Below are 13,639 nucleotides of genomic sequence, written 5' to 3' on the forward strand. Positions count from 1 at the left end.
TTTCTGTTTCATGCTGACACACATGTAAAGCATATATCATGGTAGAGCGACCACCAAGGTAAAGGGATTTGTCTGAGGCCAGCACGTACTTGCTTGAACCGTGGAGTTTTGTTCCCGGCAAGCTCAAAATGAGCGCTTTTGCAGGATTTAGCTACTACAGTAAAGCGGCTTAAACTTTTTTTCTCTTATCTGCAGCGATCGTGACCGAGCTTTTAGTTGCACCTGTGACTACGAATGTCCAAAAACAATCTGACATATTACTATGCTTGCAAGGTGTGGACCTGGCGTTGAAATGCCGGACCCGCGGCCGAAATGACAATGTATCAAATGTAAATATAGATAAGCGTTTGAAACCGCGGATAACGAGTGGGAATTGATATAGTTGTAATTCTTTCCTTGTTGAAGAAACCGCATGCTGAAACTATCAGATCCTCAGTTTAGTTGAGACTTTAGGCAAGTCACAAGAAGACCTAAAAATCTTCAGTTTAGCGGTGACTTTTAGACAAGTCACACGAAAGCTATAGAAAGCCTGCCTACAAATGCGGCTCGGTTCGGCACGCGCATGCCTCGCAGATAGAGGGAGGAAAACACGAAACAAAGCCGTCGCGTGCTAGCAGCGGAAGCACGTTGGTCGCGCTCTTTGTTACGGAACGCCAGTCCGCCATTGTGCAGTAGACGAGCGTGACGGATAGTCCGATTCCTGTTGCACAAAAGGCGGACGACGGAACTCCCACACCGGCCTGTCACCGCGCGCTAGCGCCCAAAACAACGAGCACGTTCTGGGAGTGTCCGGCTGGTTATGTTCGTCACACCTCCACGTCTAATTGTCACTAGTTTCTCTCGCTTTGTTTCCTTTTGTCACATTCCTGCCGCTTTCCCAACAACTCGGTTTTGTTTCCAGCCCTCCTTTTTTTTTTCTTGGCGTCCGCTGCGTTTCTCACTGAATACTCTAGTCTTTGTTGCTTGTTCATTTGTTTGTCATCACCACTTTGTTTTTTGTTTTTTCTATGACGCTTAACGGCTAAATGTTCCGTGCTTTTTGCCAAGCGTTTTTAGTTTCCAGGCATCACGTGTTGCCGGCATTTTCCTGTAAAGAAACAAAGAGGAGACCGTGGGGAGAGGGGGCCGGAGGAGAGGTAAAGAGCATGAAAGTAGTCTTCGTTTTGGCGTCTGTACGTACTTTTGTGCCGCTCCACATAGCATGGTAAACGATGTGGTTAACGCCGTTGTGATATGGAGCTAGAGATCTGCGCCAAGCAGCGACTACGGCCGCTTGATGGTGGTGATGAGAGCTCGATGGAGAATTAATCGCGAATCGCGGAGAAATTGTTTTTGCTCTTACGTCTAAAACTTGCGTGAAATGACATCTCATGCTTGGACGTCATGGTGAGTACCTTTACAGTTTACAGTGCGTAATGATGTGACATTTTTGGTGGGAAAGCACTGATTATAGTTACTAAAGATGCATCCCGAGCTCGTTGTGAACAGATGCTTTATTACCTACAGTCTCACGCAGCTACCGTCTACCACCTTAGACGAAGTGCAATTGTTGCGAAGTGTCATGTTTAGAGTATTTCTTATTATTACTAACATGTGCAACAGGTACTGGGCAGCGAAAACATGTGACAGCGCAAAGGCCTATTTACAAACTAACAATGCTTTAAAAACCCGCAAAGGATACTTGAGAATGCGGTAGTCTAAAGTAATTCAAAAAAGGCAATTTATTTTTCACCCTATTTTCTGACCCTGCGTAACTCAGGAGATGTTTCAAAGTTTCTGACAGAACGTAGAATCATTGATACTGCGGGCGCTCGGCTGCAAAAATTTTCTGTTATAATATGCGATTATGCCGCGTCATCGGTGCGACCGGTGCGGATATCGGTGCTAGAGTTTCGGTGTTCGAATCTTACCGTCGCAAAATTTTAAGTGTTTAGTTAACTGTTTATTATACAAAACTTTGTTGAAAATCACGAGTTTATGAAGTCATGAAGCCATTTGAAGCCAGAAGGACGAAGTTTAGGCAAATCCATGCAGTACACCCACTCCCATGCTGAGTTAAAACCGCCCAGCTTGCAGCTTCCGTAGATACTAGCAAGAGCGTTCTAGTAAATATTGTGCGAAACTAATATATGTAGACTATACAAGTATTGAGCTTCGATGTAGCAGAACATTATAAAAGTCTAGGGTACAGCGAAGGAATGACATGGGATATACTAGAGCGTTTGCAGGGCACCTGCCCATAATACATGGCTCCAGCGTCCGCTGCTACAATCAAACGCCTGTTGTAGGATGCGCCCTGGACTAAACGAGATCTCATGCCGCGAGCTGTGAACAGTCGGCCTTCACGGCACGAGACCACTGGACTATGATTCTTGCCTCTATGGGATCAGCCATGGAGCACTACTCATGTAGTACATTGCTGAAACGAGGCTACATTTATACATTTAATCGTTTTATGCCGCTTGGAAAAAAAGACCCCTTAGTGCTTCCAAACGGTGCGAGGAATTGGTTATGAGCAGCTTCGCTGTCTTTTATAGAGAAGTTCCTCAGGTTGGCATACATCTGTGAACTTTTTTTTTTGTGATCTTACACCTTGGTACACGGGTGTACATCGCTCTCTACCTCACACTCTTACTCCCAAAGAAGATATAAGAATGTGAGTTGTAGAGCAATTTCTATCCTTATGCACACTGAGGGTTGTAACTTCCTTTACGATGTACCCATTCCTTATAAGCACAGCAGTAGTCTAGAAGATTGTTAACCCAGGCCAACCTCTTCGCTTTTCCTCCAGTTCTTTCTCTATTTCTCTCCCTTTCTCGCGTCGCCAGCCAACGCATGTTCAACGCCAAGGAGCCTCATGACCTGTTGATGTTCTGCGCTATCGAAGTTAAACATTTGTTCACTATGAGGGCACGTAGGAAAGAGGGTGCAGGTATTTAGCAGACAGCTGTGCCACAGTCAAACACTGTAGTGGGACTTGCTATAATGAAATGTGCAGAATAGCAGTGCACATAGACAACATAGAATACTTATGCTATTAGTGCTTCAAGACAGCGTAATAAATTAGTTCTAGGCAGAATGTTTGCGCTGTGGTCCCCATATTACACGACTTAGGTTGAAGCACTCAACACCTTTCGAGGCTAAGCAGAATCGTATATCTGCATGGTTCGGAGTTGTTGATTTTTTTACGTTCCTCACGAGTTGTCGTTGTGGTCAACCAACAGTTTTAATATATTCATCTAGCATGCATTCATCATACAGTGTGACTAGATATATCGACCTTCCGCATATCCTTAGCTTTTTTTAAGCAGTGAAAATGTTTATTTTTAATACCAAGGTTTTCCGGAGCACAAGATTTTGCGGTCGGATATCCTAAAGATGCAATATTAGCTTCAGAATTTCCTAATAATGGAGATTACTTTTCCGAATCATAAGATATCCGATAAGTGGCACAGTGAAGCTGACGTCGTACTTATGTTTAATTGCCGGATTGCATTTAACGCTAAAGGAAAGATACAAAAAAAGCAAATAAACGAACACAAACCGCGGCCATTCTAGCATCTGAATAATAACGGGTAGTGGGGTATTAGCTTCTGGCTCTTGCAGAGTTAATCAAGTAGTTTTTTCCTGCATTTTATGCAAGACATCAATCACCGACCGTGATAGCACCTAAAGTAATTTTGGAGAAATAGTTTTTTTCTTAGCAACCGCGAAGCCGATTTTGATGACGTTTGACGCATATAAAAAAGTTAATATGTCACTGCATGAAGAATATTTTGTTTAGACCGGCAATTTTAAGAGGAAATTAAAAATAGTCACTCTTTAAAAGCCACCTACCGAGATTATAACTCTGTAACTCAGCAATAAAAAGCCATAATACAAGTTCATGAACCAGGCCTAATAATGCATCTAAGGTTCCCCAAATCAATTTATTGTACAACCCTCTTAGATATGTCATTAGTTTGTCAGTAGGACTGTTGCAGAATGCTTGCAAACATTGTAAAAACAGAACGTAAGCTGCAAACTTGCGTCGGAAATTTGTCCATTTAAATTATAAATTAGTCCCCTTGAGGTGCTATAAGAGATACTCTTTACAAACTGCGATATCGGTCCTTGGCGCTGTGTTAAACATGTAAACTTCATGGCTCAAATTTTTTTCAGCCTATCAGGTTTCGCGAACTGTCGCGACAAATTTCAGGCACTACATAAAAATTCTGCTTCCTAGACCCACTAGAACATAAAATTTTTCTCTAAAATGCAACTAATTTATTTCTGCTTTGTCTAGCAGCTGTCCGATCAAAGAATTTCTGAGTATGATATGTGTTCGAATTCTAAACTTGGAGCTGGCTCAGCGCTAAAGATGCCTCTTAAGATATTATTACTTACACGTGTTACTACAAATATTTCCAGAGGAGCGAAATTTTTCATTTTACTTTAGCCTGACATCATACTGTGCTCTTTCTTCCTTTTTTCAATGATATTGAGCAGGGAACGATTTCCATCTGTCAGCACCACAGAAGCTCCGACTTGACAGCGCTGATTACGGTGGTTTTCTTCGTATTGCTAACCGTCACTCGTAAGTTGCACCAATATCGTTTTTTACTAGCCTCAACCATTGAATATCATTTGTTATCATATTTAGGGTGCTTTAGGCACGTCACCAGGACTGTACATGGTTGTTCTGCTGACCCTCTATAACAACCCAGATTGTGGTTGCGCTGGCGAGCTCTCTTACTTTGTGCTGATTCTCTAGCGTACTGGAACATGGTAGCTTTTGCTTCTAGAGCCGTTTATTTTAAGATTTACCCTTATTGTGATTAATGCATAGAATTTTTATACCTTTCTCTCTGATCCTTTACATTCTCTACTGCAAATGCTCATATTGATCGATGACTTCATGTCACATTGCTTATTGTTACGGTGAAGCTCGTCACGGTGTCCAGACGGGATGTGCGCCTTCACATGTGAGATACAAATAGCCATTCTTTCGTTTTACGATGTGTTCTTTTATGTTTATAGGTTGTGTGGTAGGGGCTTTCTTATGCTCACACAGTCGCCATGAGGGGTAATATCCTCAGTGGTTTTGTTTAGATTCTGTCGCGGTTGGGTTTACCACGATGTTACCCCAAAATGAGAAGGGAACAAAAGTGGAGAACGAAATGAACGCTCAGACGCCGGGTCATGTCACTGAAACAGAGTGGGAAATGCATTTCATGTGATTGCTGCGTTTGCTAACACGCTTTTTAAGAAGCGTGTTGTTACGCCGGAGGACCGGGCTTCGGGTAAGAGTATTTATTAGAAGGCACACTGCTAGCGTTTGCGGTACGTTGGAGCATCACAGACGTCGATGGGAGCATCGACGCTGGGGGCACAATATTGTGACATTTTCTTCAAGCACAATATGTTAGAGGTATTTTTGTGTAGCGTACGCCATGGTCCTCTCTGAACGATCGAAGTAAAACTCCAGTGTACTATAATTATTCTTGCTGGCATCACCTTTGTTAAAAGCAGATCGACCATGGTCGTTGCTTTAGTAGCTTGGCGCGCTCTGGTTGCCCTTTGCGCCATAAGATGACCCGGCCAGTTCTTCTGGTATACCGTGAACTGTGAAACGCTCGGGCATATTCTGAAACTGTTGTAAAAGCTATTTGCCCCGGCTGCATTTAAACCAATAAGAGGTTCAACGGAGTGTCACGAACTGTAGGGAAATATGCGTCTCTCTGTGCGAAATAACACGAAGGGCTAGCCGTTGCACGCATAGCGTCCAAAAATGCAGCGGCAGGTGGTGAGTTCTTCATCACCAGCGGCACTCCTAGCACAGGTTGGCCTCCCTTGATTAAATGGCATAGGTCACAACACGAACAAAGCAGAAAGTGATTGTGCAGCGGAACAACGCCCAATCAGTTAGCTTTTTGTGCAACCATCCGAAGTACGCTGGTACCAAATTCCCATGACCTTATTCCTTGCAGCGTGACGCGTTATTACGTAATCCGAAAGATTATGTCGACATTTACTTGACGGTATAGCAAGAAGCTACAAAGGAAGCCTACGTAACTTTTTGAGGAAGAAAGCGTTGCCGTTGCCGGAAAATTCCTCCCGGTCCAAGGATCAAACCCAGGACCATGGACTCTTCCATGGACTCTTTTCCAAGCCGAATTGATGGACAGCTTGAAGTGTCTGAGCACAGAATCAGCAAATGCGTTATGCGGAAATTTGCAAGGCGGAGGAGGTTTACTCGAAGAATTATTGTGAAAGAATAATCCTGAAGACCAACGCAGCACCAAAGTATCAACGCAAATGGAGAAATCAGGAGGCTCTTATTTTGACAAGATGGTAAGACAGGCGACGCATTGCGACACAGGACTCAAGTCTTGTCAAAATAAACGTCAGCTTGCTTTCCGGAAAGTAAGAGCCAACTAGCTCAGCTGAGAACCATGGTACAACATGGATTTCTCTTTTAGAACTGGGAAACGAATATTTTCTTATTCGAATAAGTAGGTTCTCTACGGGAGTTTGCTTTTCATCTTCCTGCTATACGGTAATTAACATTTTATAAACTGCGCTCCACTTCGTGGAGTTCTGCTGACCTGATTTCTGGGAAAGGCGAAGCTTCCTTCAAACTGGGTATTTGCCACCGCATGCTCTGCTTTATAAAACACGGCATTTCGACCCACAAAACAGGGCCAGCGAATGCGCACCTGTGTTCTGCGTACTCAGAGAACACATCCCGACACCAAACTTGTTGGCTCACGGGCAACTGTAAAGTACGTAAACGTCTCACTGGAATACTACTTCATATGCAACCATTTCTGAGATTTTTTATTATATTTATGATGTTTGGTCTGCTCCATTCTTGGTATACTGCTCATCCGCCGCGGTGTGTCTCACGTGCGCGTTCTTGGTCAATCCTACCGAATAGGTATGCGCCACAGCATCATAAGAGGTATACAAACCTTAAATCAAAGTGCAACAAAATTTTGCCACACCTTAAAAAGACCCAGTTGCAGACAGTGTAGACCGGAGGAGCTTCATCGCAAAATCTTATTGTTGAAATACGAGCTGATGCGTCACAAAAAATTCATAAGAATAGCCGTTTTTGTTGCCGAGACTGAAAAAAAGGGCCCGCAGTACCGCTCGCTGGAAATGACGCATAACCCACAACGCAATGTACCTTCGCATGGCCTTCGAGAGCGGCGGCGGCGGCGGCGCGCTGAACCATAAAGAATGCGACGTGCTTGCACTACGTCGCATCTGCTTGCCGCCAGCTGCAGGCGCCATAGGTTTAGGTCATATTTAAAGACTGCTCGTAAGAACATGTGAGAAACACCAGCCCTGCAGCTTAGCCACGATCGAAACAACAGTGTACACTTTTATGACTTATTCAAAACCATTTGAGACCAAGCGAAATTTTGTTCCACGATTACATATGTACCTAAACATGTGTCCTAGTTTTCTGTGCATGTACCTATAACCTATCATAACCATTGTTTCCATCAGCAAGTGCCATACCTCTGCTAAGTCTTTGGGTCAAAGAGTGCCAACAGCCAGTGGGGACAACGCCATGTACCTGTCATCAGCTTCCGTTCGCTAATCAAAAAAGCTTCGGGTATTTTAGATTCCAACAATGCGTTGGGATCGGCATATTTGTTACTCAATTTTCTCCCGTTATCCTGAAGTACCACTTGCCTCAGCAAAACCTTCTATTTCTTCTTATTCGCCCATGTAACCCAGTTAGCGCAAGGCACCTTGGCTACGGTCCCCGTGCCTTCCTGTCCAGTGCATCGGGTGCTTTCTGCCAGGAATGCTTAGGTAAGACCCGTTACTTTAGGTGGTCTGTGCAATTACTTTGGAGATTATAATGTACTATTACGTTTGGCTTCTCATGAAGGGGTCTGCAGCTCTGCGCAGAACAAAAATAAAACTCCGCGAAGGGAGAATAAATAAACGCACCGGAAGTTTTCGGGAACGTAGCTGCAACTTTTTCGGGAAGCTTTTCAGTGTGGGAAGCTTGATGGAAGCGTGACAGAAAGATAAGAGTCACCCCAAGGCGAGGTCGATATGATAACAACGCTGAACTAGAAGCCGACATTTATTAAGAAATGTGGGCACACAAGCAAGGATGTTCCCGTGTTCCACTCATATATACGCACGTAATTATATAAGCCCTACAAACACTGCGTCCCAGTTACGCATAGGCTACGTATATTTATTTTGAATCTCAAAAGTAGCAACAGATTTCAGTGTTGTCATATTTTTTGGAAGTTTGTCACTAAATTGAGACAAATATTCTCCCTAATTTTTCGCTAATTCTTGCTGCCGAGTCACTAAAGGTGTGCATAAATTTGTCGAGTTAATTTTATTTAACGCAGATGTTCAGAAATGCAATAATAAAAGCCAACATGACGTCAATCACCACCGAGGAGGTGTACGAGGAGGTGATGGACGAACAGTGAATTTACAAAGTGGCCGTGAGTGCCTTTACCTTACTTGTGTATTTACATAACCAACGATCACAGCTTAAATTTTGCGTTCTCCTTCGCTTAAGTTTACAAATACAGCATGATTCGAAAGGACAAAGGAAACCTGATTTTTGTTCAACGAAGTGCACTTGGTCCACATCAACCCACAAAGTTTTTCTAGATCTGAACCTTCATGACTGGAGAATCAATTTCGGTAGGACGCGTTTAGGCATGTTGTTCACACGACAATGACAAATACGTGAACATTACACAGGTCAAATACTACGCTTCCGCTTTTAACTTACCCCAAAGCCACCGAAAAGTATTTATTGGTCGGAAAGCCGTGAGAAACACAAGCGATGGCCATTTAGTCCTCCTAGCTTTTTTATATAGACTTGTAGTATTTTACTTTATCACTATTGTGGATTTAAGATTCCTTACTCTTGCAGTTACATTTATTCTAATCAGTGAGCTCTACCGAAAACTGTCTACATCAATCTCTTGTGAAATTGTTTCTGAAGCGAACGTTTATTATGGCAAATATTGCCAGGCTTCATGAATTGTGGCGACTTCTGTCTTATCATATAGCTGACGCACGACTTAATGAAATGATTCCCAGTGCGGTGGTGGGATCACAGCTCAGTCTCCCAGTCCCTGCAGCCAGATGCTAAGCTACAAGAGCACTAAGCCACAGAAGCACGCATACATTTCTCGAGGAAACGCCTCGTAGCTCACAGAGATGCTTGGCGTTTGCGCAACTTCTCGTAGACCGCGTGAGCGAGAGCGGTAGCCCGCTAGAAAACAAGCGCCCGCCTGTTTTTTTTTTTTATTGCACGCACGTGCTCTTGCACGAGACATTTGTGGCATTTGAAGGTTTCCATGCTCAGGCCGGTAGTAGTTAGCGCAGCTTGGCATTTATCCACCGCCTTGGCTGGCAGTCGGCGAGCTTGTTCGTCGCTCGAGTTCAGTGGGTGTCTCGTATGTAGATGAACCGCTTCGTTTCGACGGTTTACCGAAGCTTTGCTCGCACCAATTTCCCCAGTACGCGGGATATACACGAAATATTTATTGTATCGTAACCATTATGTAAGCAGTGCCTCCCACGAACCAGCGTCAATCTCGGCAGAGGCTAGTTTTCTGCCTGCACCTAGCATGCCCATAGTAATATTACTTACCATTGCACGCTGTAGAGGTAGTCGGAAAGTCGTCATGCAATAGTCGGTTTGTTTCTCGCCTCCTCTCTTCAACTTTCACAAATGGACACAAACGCTTATACTGACAAGTGTGGCACGTTGGGCGGGTTGCAGAGTGACATGGTTATTGTATCATTATGCATTATTCGTAGCTGTAGCACTAGTCATTGTTTTCCCGGTTGGTCGCTCCTGCCTTGAGCTTTATCTGTCCTTATCAGCAAGTAAAATGCCATTTTCGCCATACATTCAGGACAACAAGAAAATCGGAAGGGCGTCGAGCGGCACGTCGACCTAAACGAATCGGCGAAGAACATCTTCTTCCTTGAGACTGCTGGCGTGTCGTGCATCAGCGAGCGGGCTGCTTGCTCCATCGAGTCGGCAGCTCTCCGGCATCCGTACTACAGTGTGTGGCTTCTGACCATACTGGACATGCAGGATTGCAGGTAATAAGCCACGAAAGGCGTGAGCTGAACTGTTAAAGACGTGGCGAAGCTGACTGCCATAAATATATGCTAATACACAGGAACGTTGTCTGTAAACTCGCTGCTCCTTAGGCTTCTTTGTGGGATGCAGGTCCGATTCATTATGTTACACTGATATTGCACTTCAACGTCGGTGTCAGAGGCTTCGCGCTATATATACACACATATATATATTCCGGGGCAGGATGTATATCACGACATGCACGTCTTCTTAGCAGATCTAGCACATGCTCGCAGTAATGTAGCACTGAGTAGCCAGTCATCGCAGAAACGGGGTACTTATAGAGGATACAGAGTCACCCACCACCTCTTTGAAAAGATCCATCTATACCGCAGCTTAGACGCACCCATGTGCACGCGCACACTCATGGGCACAAGCGCCCTGATCAAGTCTTTTACACGTGTGGCGAGGTGCAATTTTTTTCTTGGTGTTTAGTTTCAGTTGCGGTGTATTTTTGACTTCACTCTACCGAAGCGGCCTTCGGACACTACAGGGAGACTACATTACAACGGAATAGGGATGGCTGCATGGCCCATGCATAGAACGCAGTCTGCTGCAAGCAGAGAATGTTAGCCTATATCAAGTTTGGGGACGCTATTTATGGAACTATATTCTTTGAAGCTAATGAAAAAAACAACATATTTATATAACGTCAGAGTGACTTATGTGATGCATTTTGGTGTATGCTCGATGATTTCCTGTGGAGCAGACTGCTGAATGATTTATTAGTAGTTAACTTGCCGATATGTAAGTTTTGCAAAACGATAGGTACTTATACGGATTGTAGATTTTTTCTCAGCACACTGTTGCTATTTCCAGCACTACAGTTAAATAGTAAAATTAAAGTAATATATCTCATGACAGAGGGTATACGGCGTATCGCCCGGACAAGCCGGGGACTGGGCACGAGTGACTGATCTTACGTAAGCTATTTATCTTACCTAAGCTAGTCTCATACGAAGAGCTACGCCCCTCCAGATAATTTAGACCACTGCGGACATTATAAAATTGAACGAACGCAAAAAGAACCTGTAATTAGGTGTAACAGAGGTTGAGCAACGGCCAAACACAGAAGCCTCACAGTTAGCCCTGAACAAGTGCAATGAGGCTCAAAAAGGGTTATACCAATGTCGCACCTTCTACACAGGCCTCTCAAGAACTTGCTACAGGTACCAAACTTCCGGCTGCTCAACATTGACCTAAACTCAATGGTCAAAGACAGTGTCCTCGTGCACTGGTATATAAAGGACGACTGGAACCACAGTCCTTTCCGTGTAAACCACCTGAGCGACGCCTTGAGGCTGCTGATCCTGTGGAAGTACGGTGGCATCTATGCGGACATGGACGTGCTCACCCTAAAGAGCTTCAGCGAACTGCGAAACGTCGTCGGCCGAGAGCTCTTCCCCGACGTCGGGAACAGCGTCCTGGTCTTCGACAGAGGGCATCCCTTCCTCCTGCGTTGCCTTGAAGAGTTCAACAGAACGTACAAGTAAGCTTGGGCCTGTTCCTTGACATTGCTCGTTACTCAACTGGCCCGTCATTTCGACGATAATATTCTCCCGCACTTTTCCCAACCTCGAGACACACTTCTTCGTAGTGTGCTATTGTATTTGTCATTGCTAAAACACCGTGTTCCTATTGTTCTATTCATACGACGTCGACTTCGCTGCTGTACTATAAGCATTTTTTCCTTATATCTCGCAGTTCTTAAACTCTACTTTCATGGCCGCTCCGCTGTCTCAGTTTTGCATCTGAAATTTAAACCTACGTTGTGCCCAGTTCAGGAGGGAAGCGCACTTCCGGGACGCATCATTAGAAGCTAGAGTTCTCGAGCCCAAGCCCGGAAAACGTTGATTGTGCGTGTGAAATTTTTCGAGCCAGAAGGGAACAAGGTGCGCTACAACGAGAATAAAAAAAAAGACACTTCAGTCGTATGTCACTGCATTGAAAACGTCGCAGAAGCACTACTGTCGTTTGTCGTTTTCTCGTCATCAACTTCAATTAAGCGTAAATCGGTAGTTTGGTAACCAACTTGGCCAGTAAGGCGCAAGCCTTCCAGTACACTGCAGTTAGGGCTGCCAGACAGTGACCATAATTATTTCAAAGCCCTTTCATGTGGTTGTAATTTTGAAGTCCTTATGCCTGTGGACCACAAAAATGATAGCTTACTAAGCTCAGCCGTAGGTGCACGTCCCTGGAAGGGCACAGAAGGTCCATGTTTGGCGCATACTGGCGAGAAAGAAAAAACTTCAGTTGCAAATCTATCAGATATACACCAACCTGTGAGAATCGTGATATACGGCGAAGTCAGCTGGTGGAATACAGGGACAATAGAAAAAAAAAACGCTGGGGAAGGTCTTCGCATGGCAGTGGACACATTAACATTAGGTTGATGAAAATGGTGGTGATGACAATAATTATGATGAGAATGATGATGATCGTAGCAATGATAACGACGATTATGAATGGCTATTGCAGATCTCGCAAGTGGGCCCACAACGGACCCCGGCTCCTGGAACGCGTGCTGTCCTGGTTCTGTCCGCGGAACCTTCTCAGGAAACTCCCACTCGTCGAGTGCACCGGCGTCACGGTGCTCCCCGGCACTGCCTTTTATCCCATCAACTACCTGGAGTGGCAGAAACCGTTTCAGAGAAACTCGACGGCGGCGGTGTTGCGGGCCACATCCGATAGCTACGCCCTGCACCTGTGGAACTCGTATAGTCGAGGCGCAACGGTGGAGCGCGGCTCTGCTTACGACATGCTGCGAAAGAAGTTGTGTCCTATAACGAACAGGCTCACGAAGAACCGCAGCGACCGTAAGAAAAGTTCTGGACGCTGAAGAAGCACAACCGTGAGGTGACGAACAGCGTTGGTCACCATGGTTGTAGCCAAAACGTCTTGATAATTGTGTCATTTGCTTATACATGTGGCGACAGTGGCGAATTATTTTTGCGTTGTGTCTGCACTACAGCCCCGGAACAAATACTCTGTGTCGCGCACGACACCACGCGGCAGTCAAAGAAAAATGGCCAAGTGTTCCATTGGCTTCAAGATGGGATGGCGAGTTTTTAACCTGCTACATCGTGGACAGGATCAGGTGTCAATGTCATCCTATTCTTTACCAGCCGTGTGGCGGCAGGTGTGGCAGAATCTAAAAATGGTGGGCACGGCTGACTGTGGAAATGGTTCTGTTTTCTCACAACTGCGTGAACTTCAATACATAATTTATTTCAAAGGCCCTATTTCATACACTGTTGGAAATTTGTTTATCGATTACCCCTAATTCGCCCCTTATTTGTATATAAATATAAATAAGGTTGAGCGAGGACACCTGGCCGAATGGAATTACGAAGCTTGTTTGACGCATGAAAACAGCCAAAGAATCTAGCAATCTGTAATTACTTACAATTTCTCCGATTGGGTCAGGAACATGAATGTTCCACAGCTCATTACGCTTGACATATTTCTCATTTTCTTCGAAAAGTGGTGTCGTGTGCAGTTTTT

At 44.6% G+C, this 13,639-nt stretch overlaps 1 protein-coding gene across 2 annotated transcripts; it reads left to right on the forward strand.

Annotated features, from left to right (window-relative positions):
• Positions 1 to 1,101: 1,101 nt before the first annotated feature.
• Positions 1,102 to 13,534, forward strand: LOC135919692 (lactosylceramide 4-alpha-galactosyltransferase-like). Of its 2 annotated transcripts, none has more exons than XM_065453542.2 (6): positions 1,102 to 1,386; positions 4,489 to 4,576; positions 7,732 to 7,809; positions 9,903 to 10,095; positions 11,283 to 11,624; positions 12,614 to 13,532. In XM_065453542.2, the coding sequence occupies exons 1-6, from the start codon at positions 1,384 to 1,386 to the stop codon at positions 12,972 to 12,974; spliced, it is 1,065 nt and encodes a 354-aa protein (XP_065309614.1). In that variant the 5' UTR covers positions 1,102 to 1,383; the 3' UTR covers positions 12,975 to 13,532. The 2 variants fall into 2 exon arrangements, with proteins under 2 accessions (XP_065309614.1, XP_070383068.1); XM_070526967.1 differs by lacking the exon at positions 1,102 to 1,386 and adding an exon at positions 2,834 to 2,910 and having other exon boundaries at positions 12,614 to 13,534.
• The last annotated feature ends 105 nt before the right edge of the window (positions 13,535 to 13,639 follow it).

This window comes from Dermacentor albipictus, chromosome 10 (genome assembly GCF_038994185.2).
Source record: "Dermacentor albipictus isolate Rhodes 1998 colony chromosome 10, USDA_Dalb.pri_finalv2, whole genome shotgun sequence".
In the NCBI taxonomy this organism is placed as follows: Eukaryota; Metazoa; Arthropoda; class Arachnida; order Ixodida; family Ixodidae; genus Dermacentor; species Dermacentor albipictus.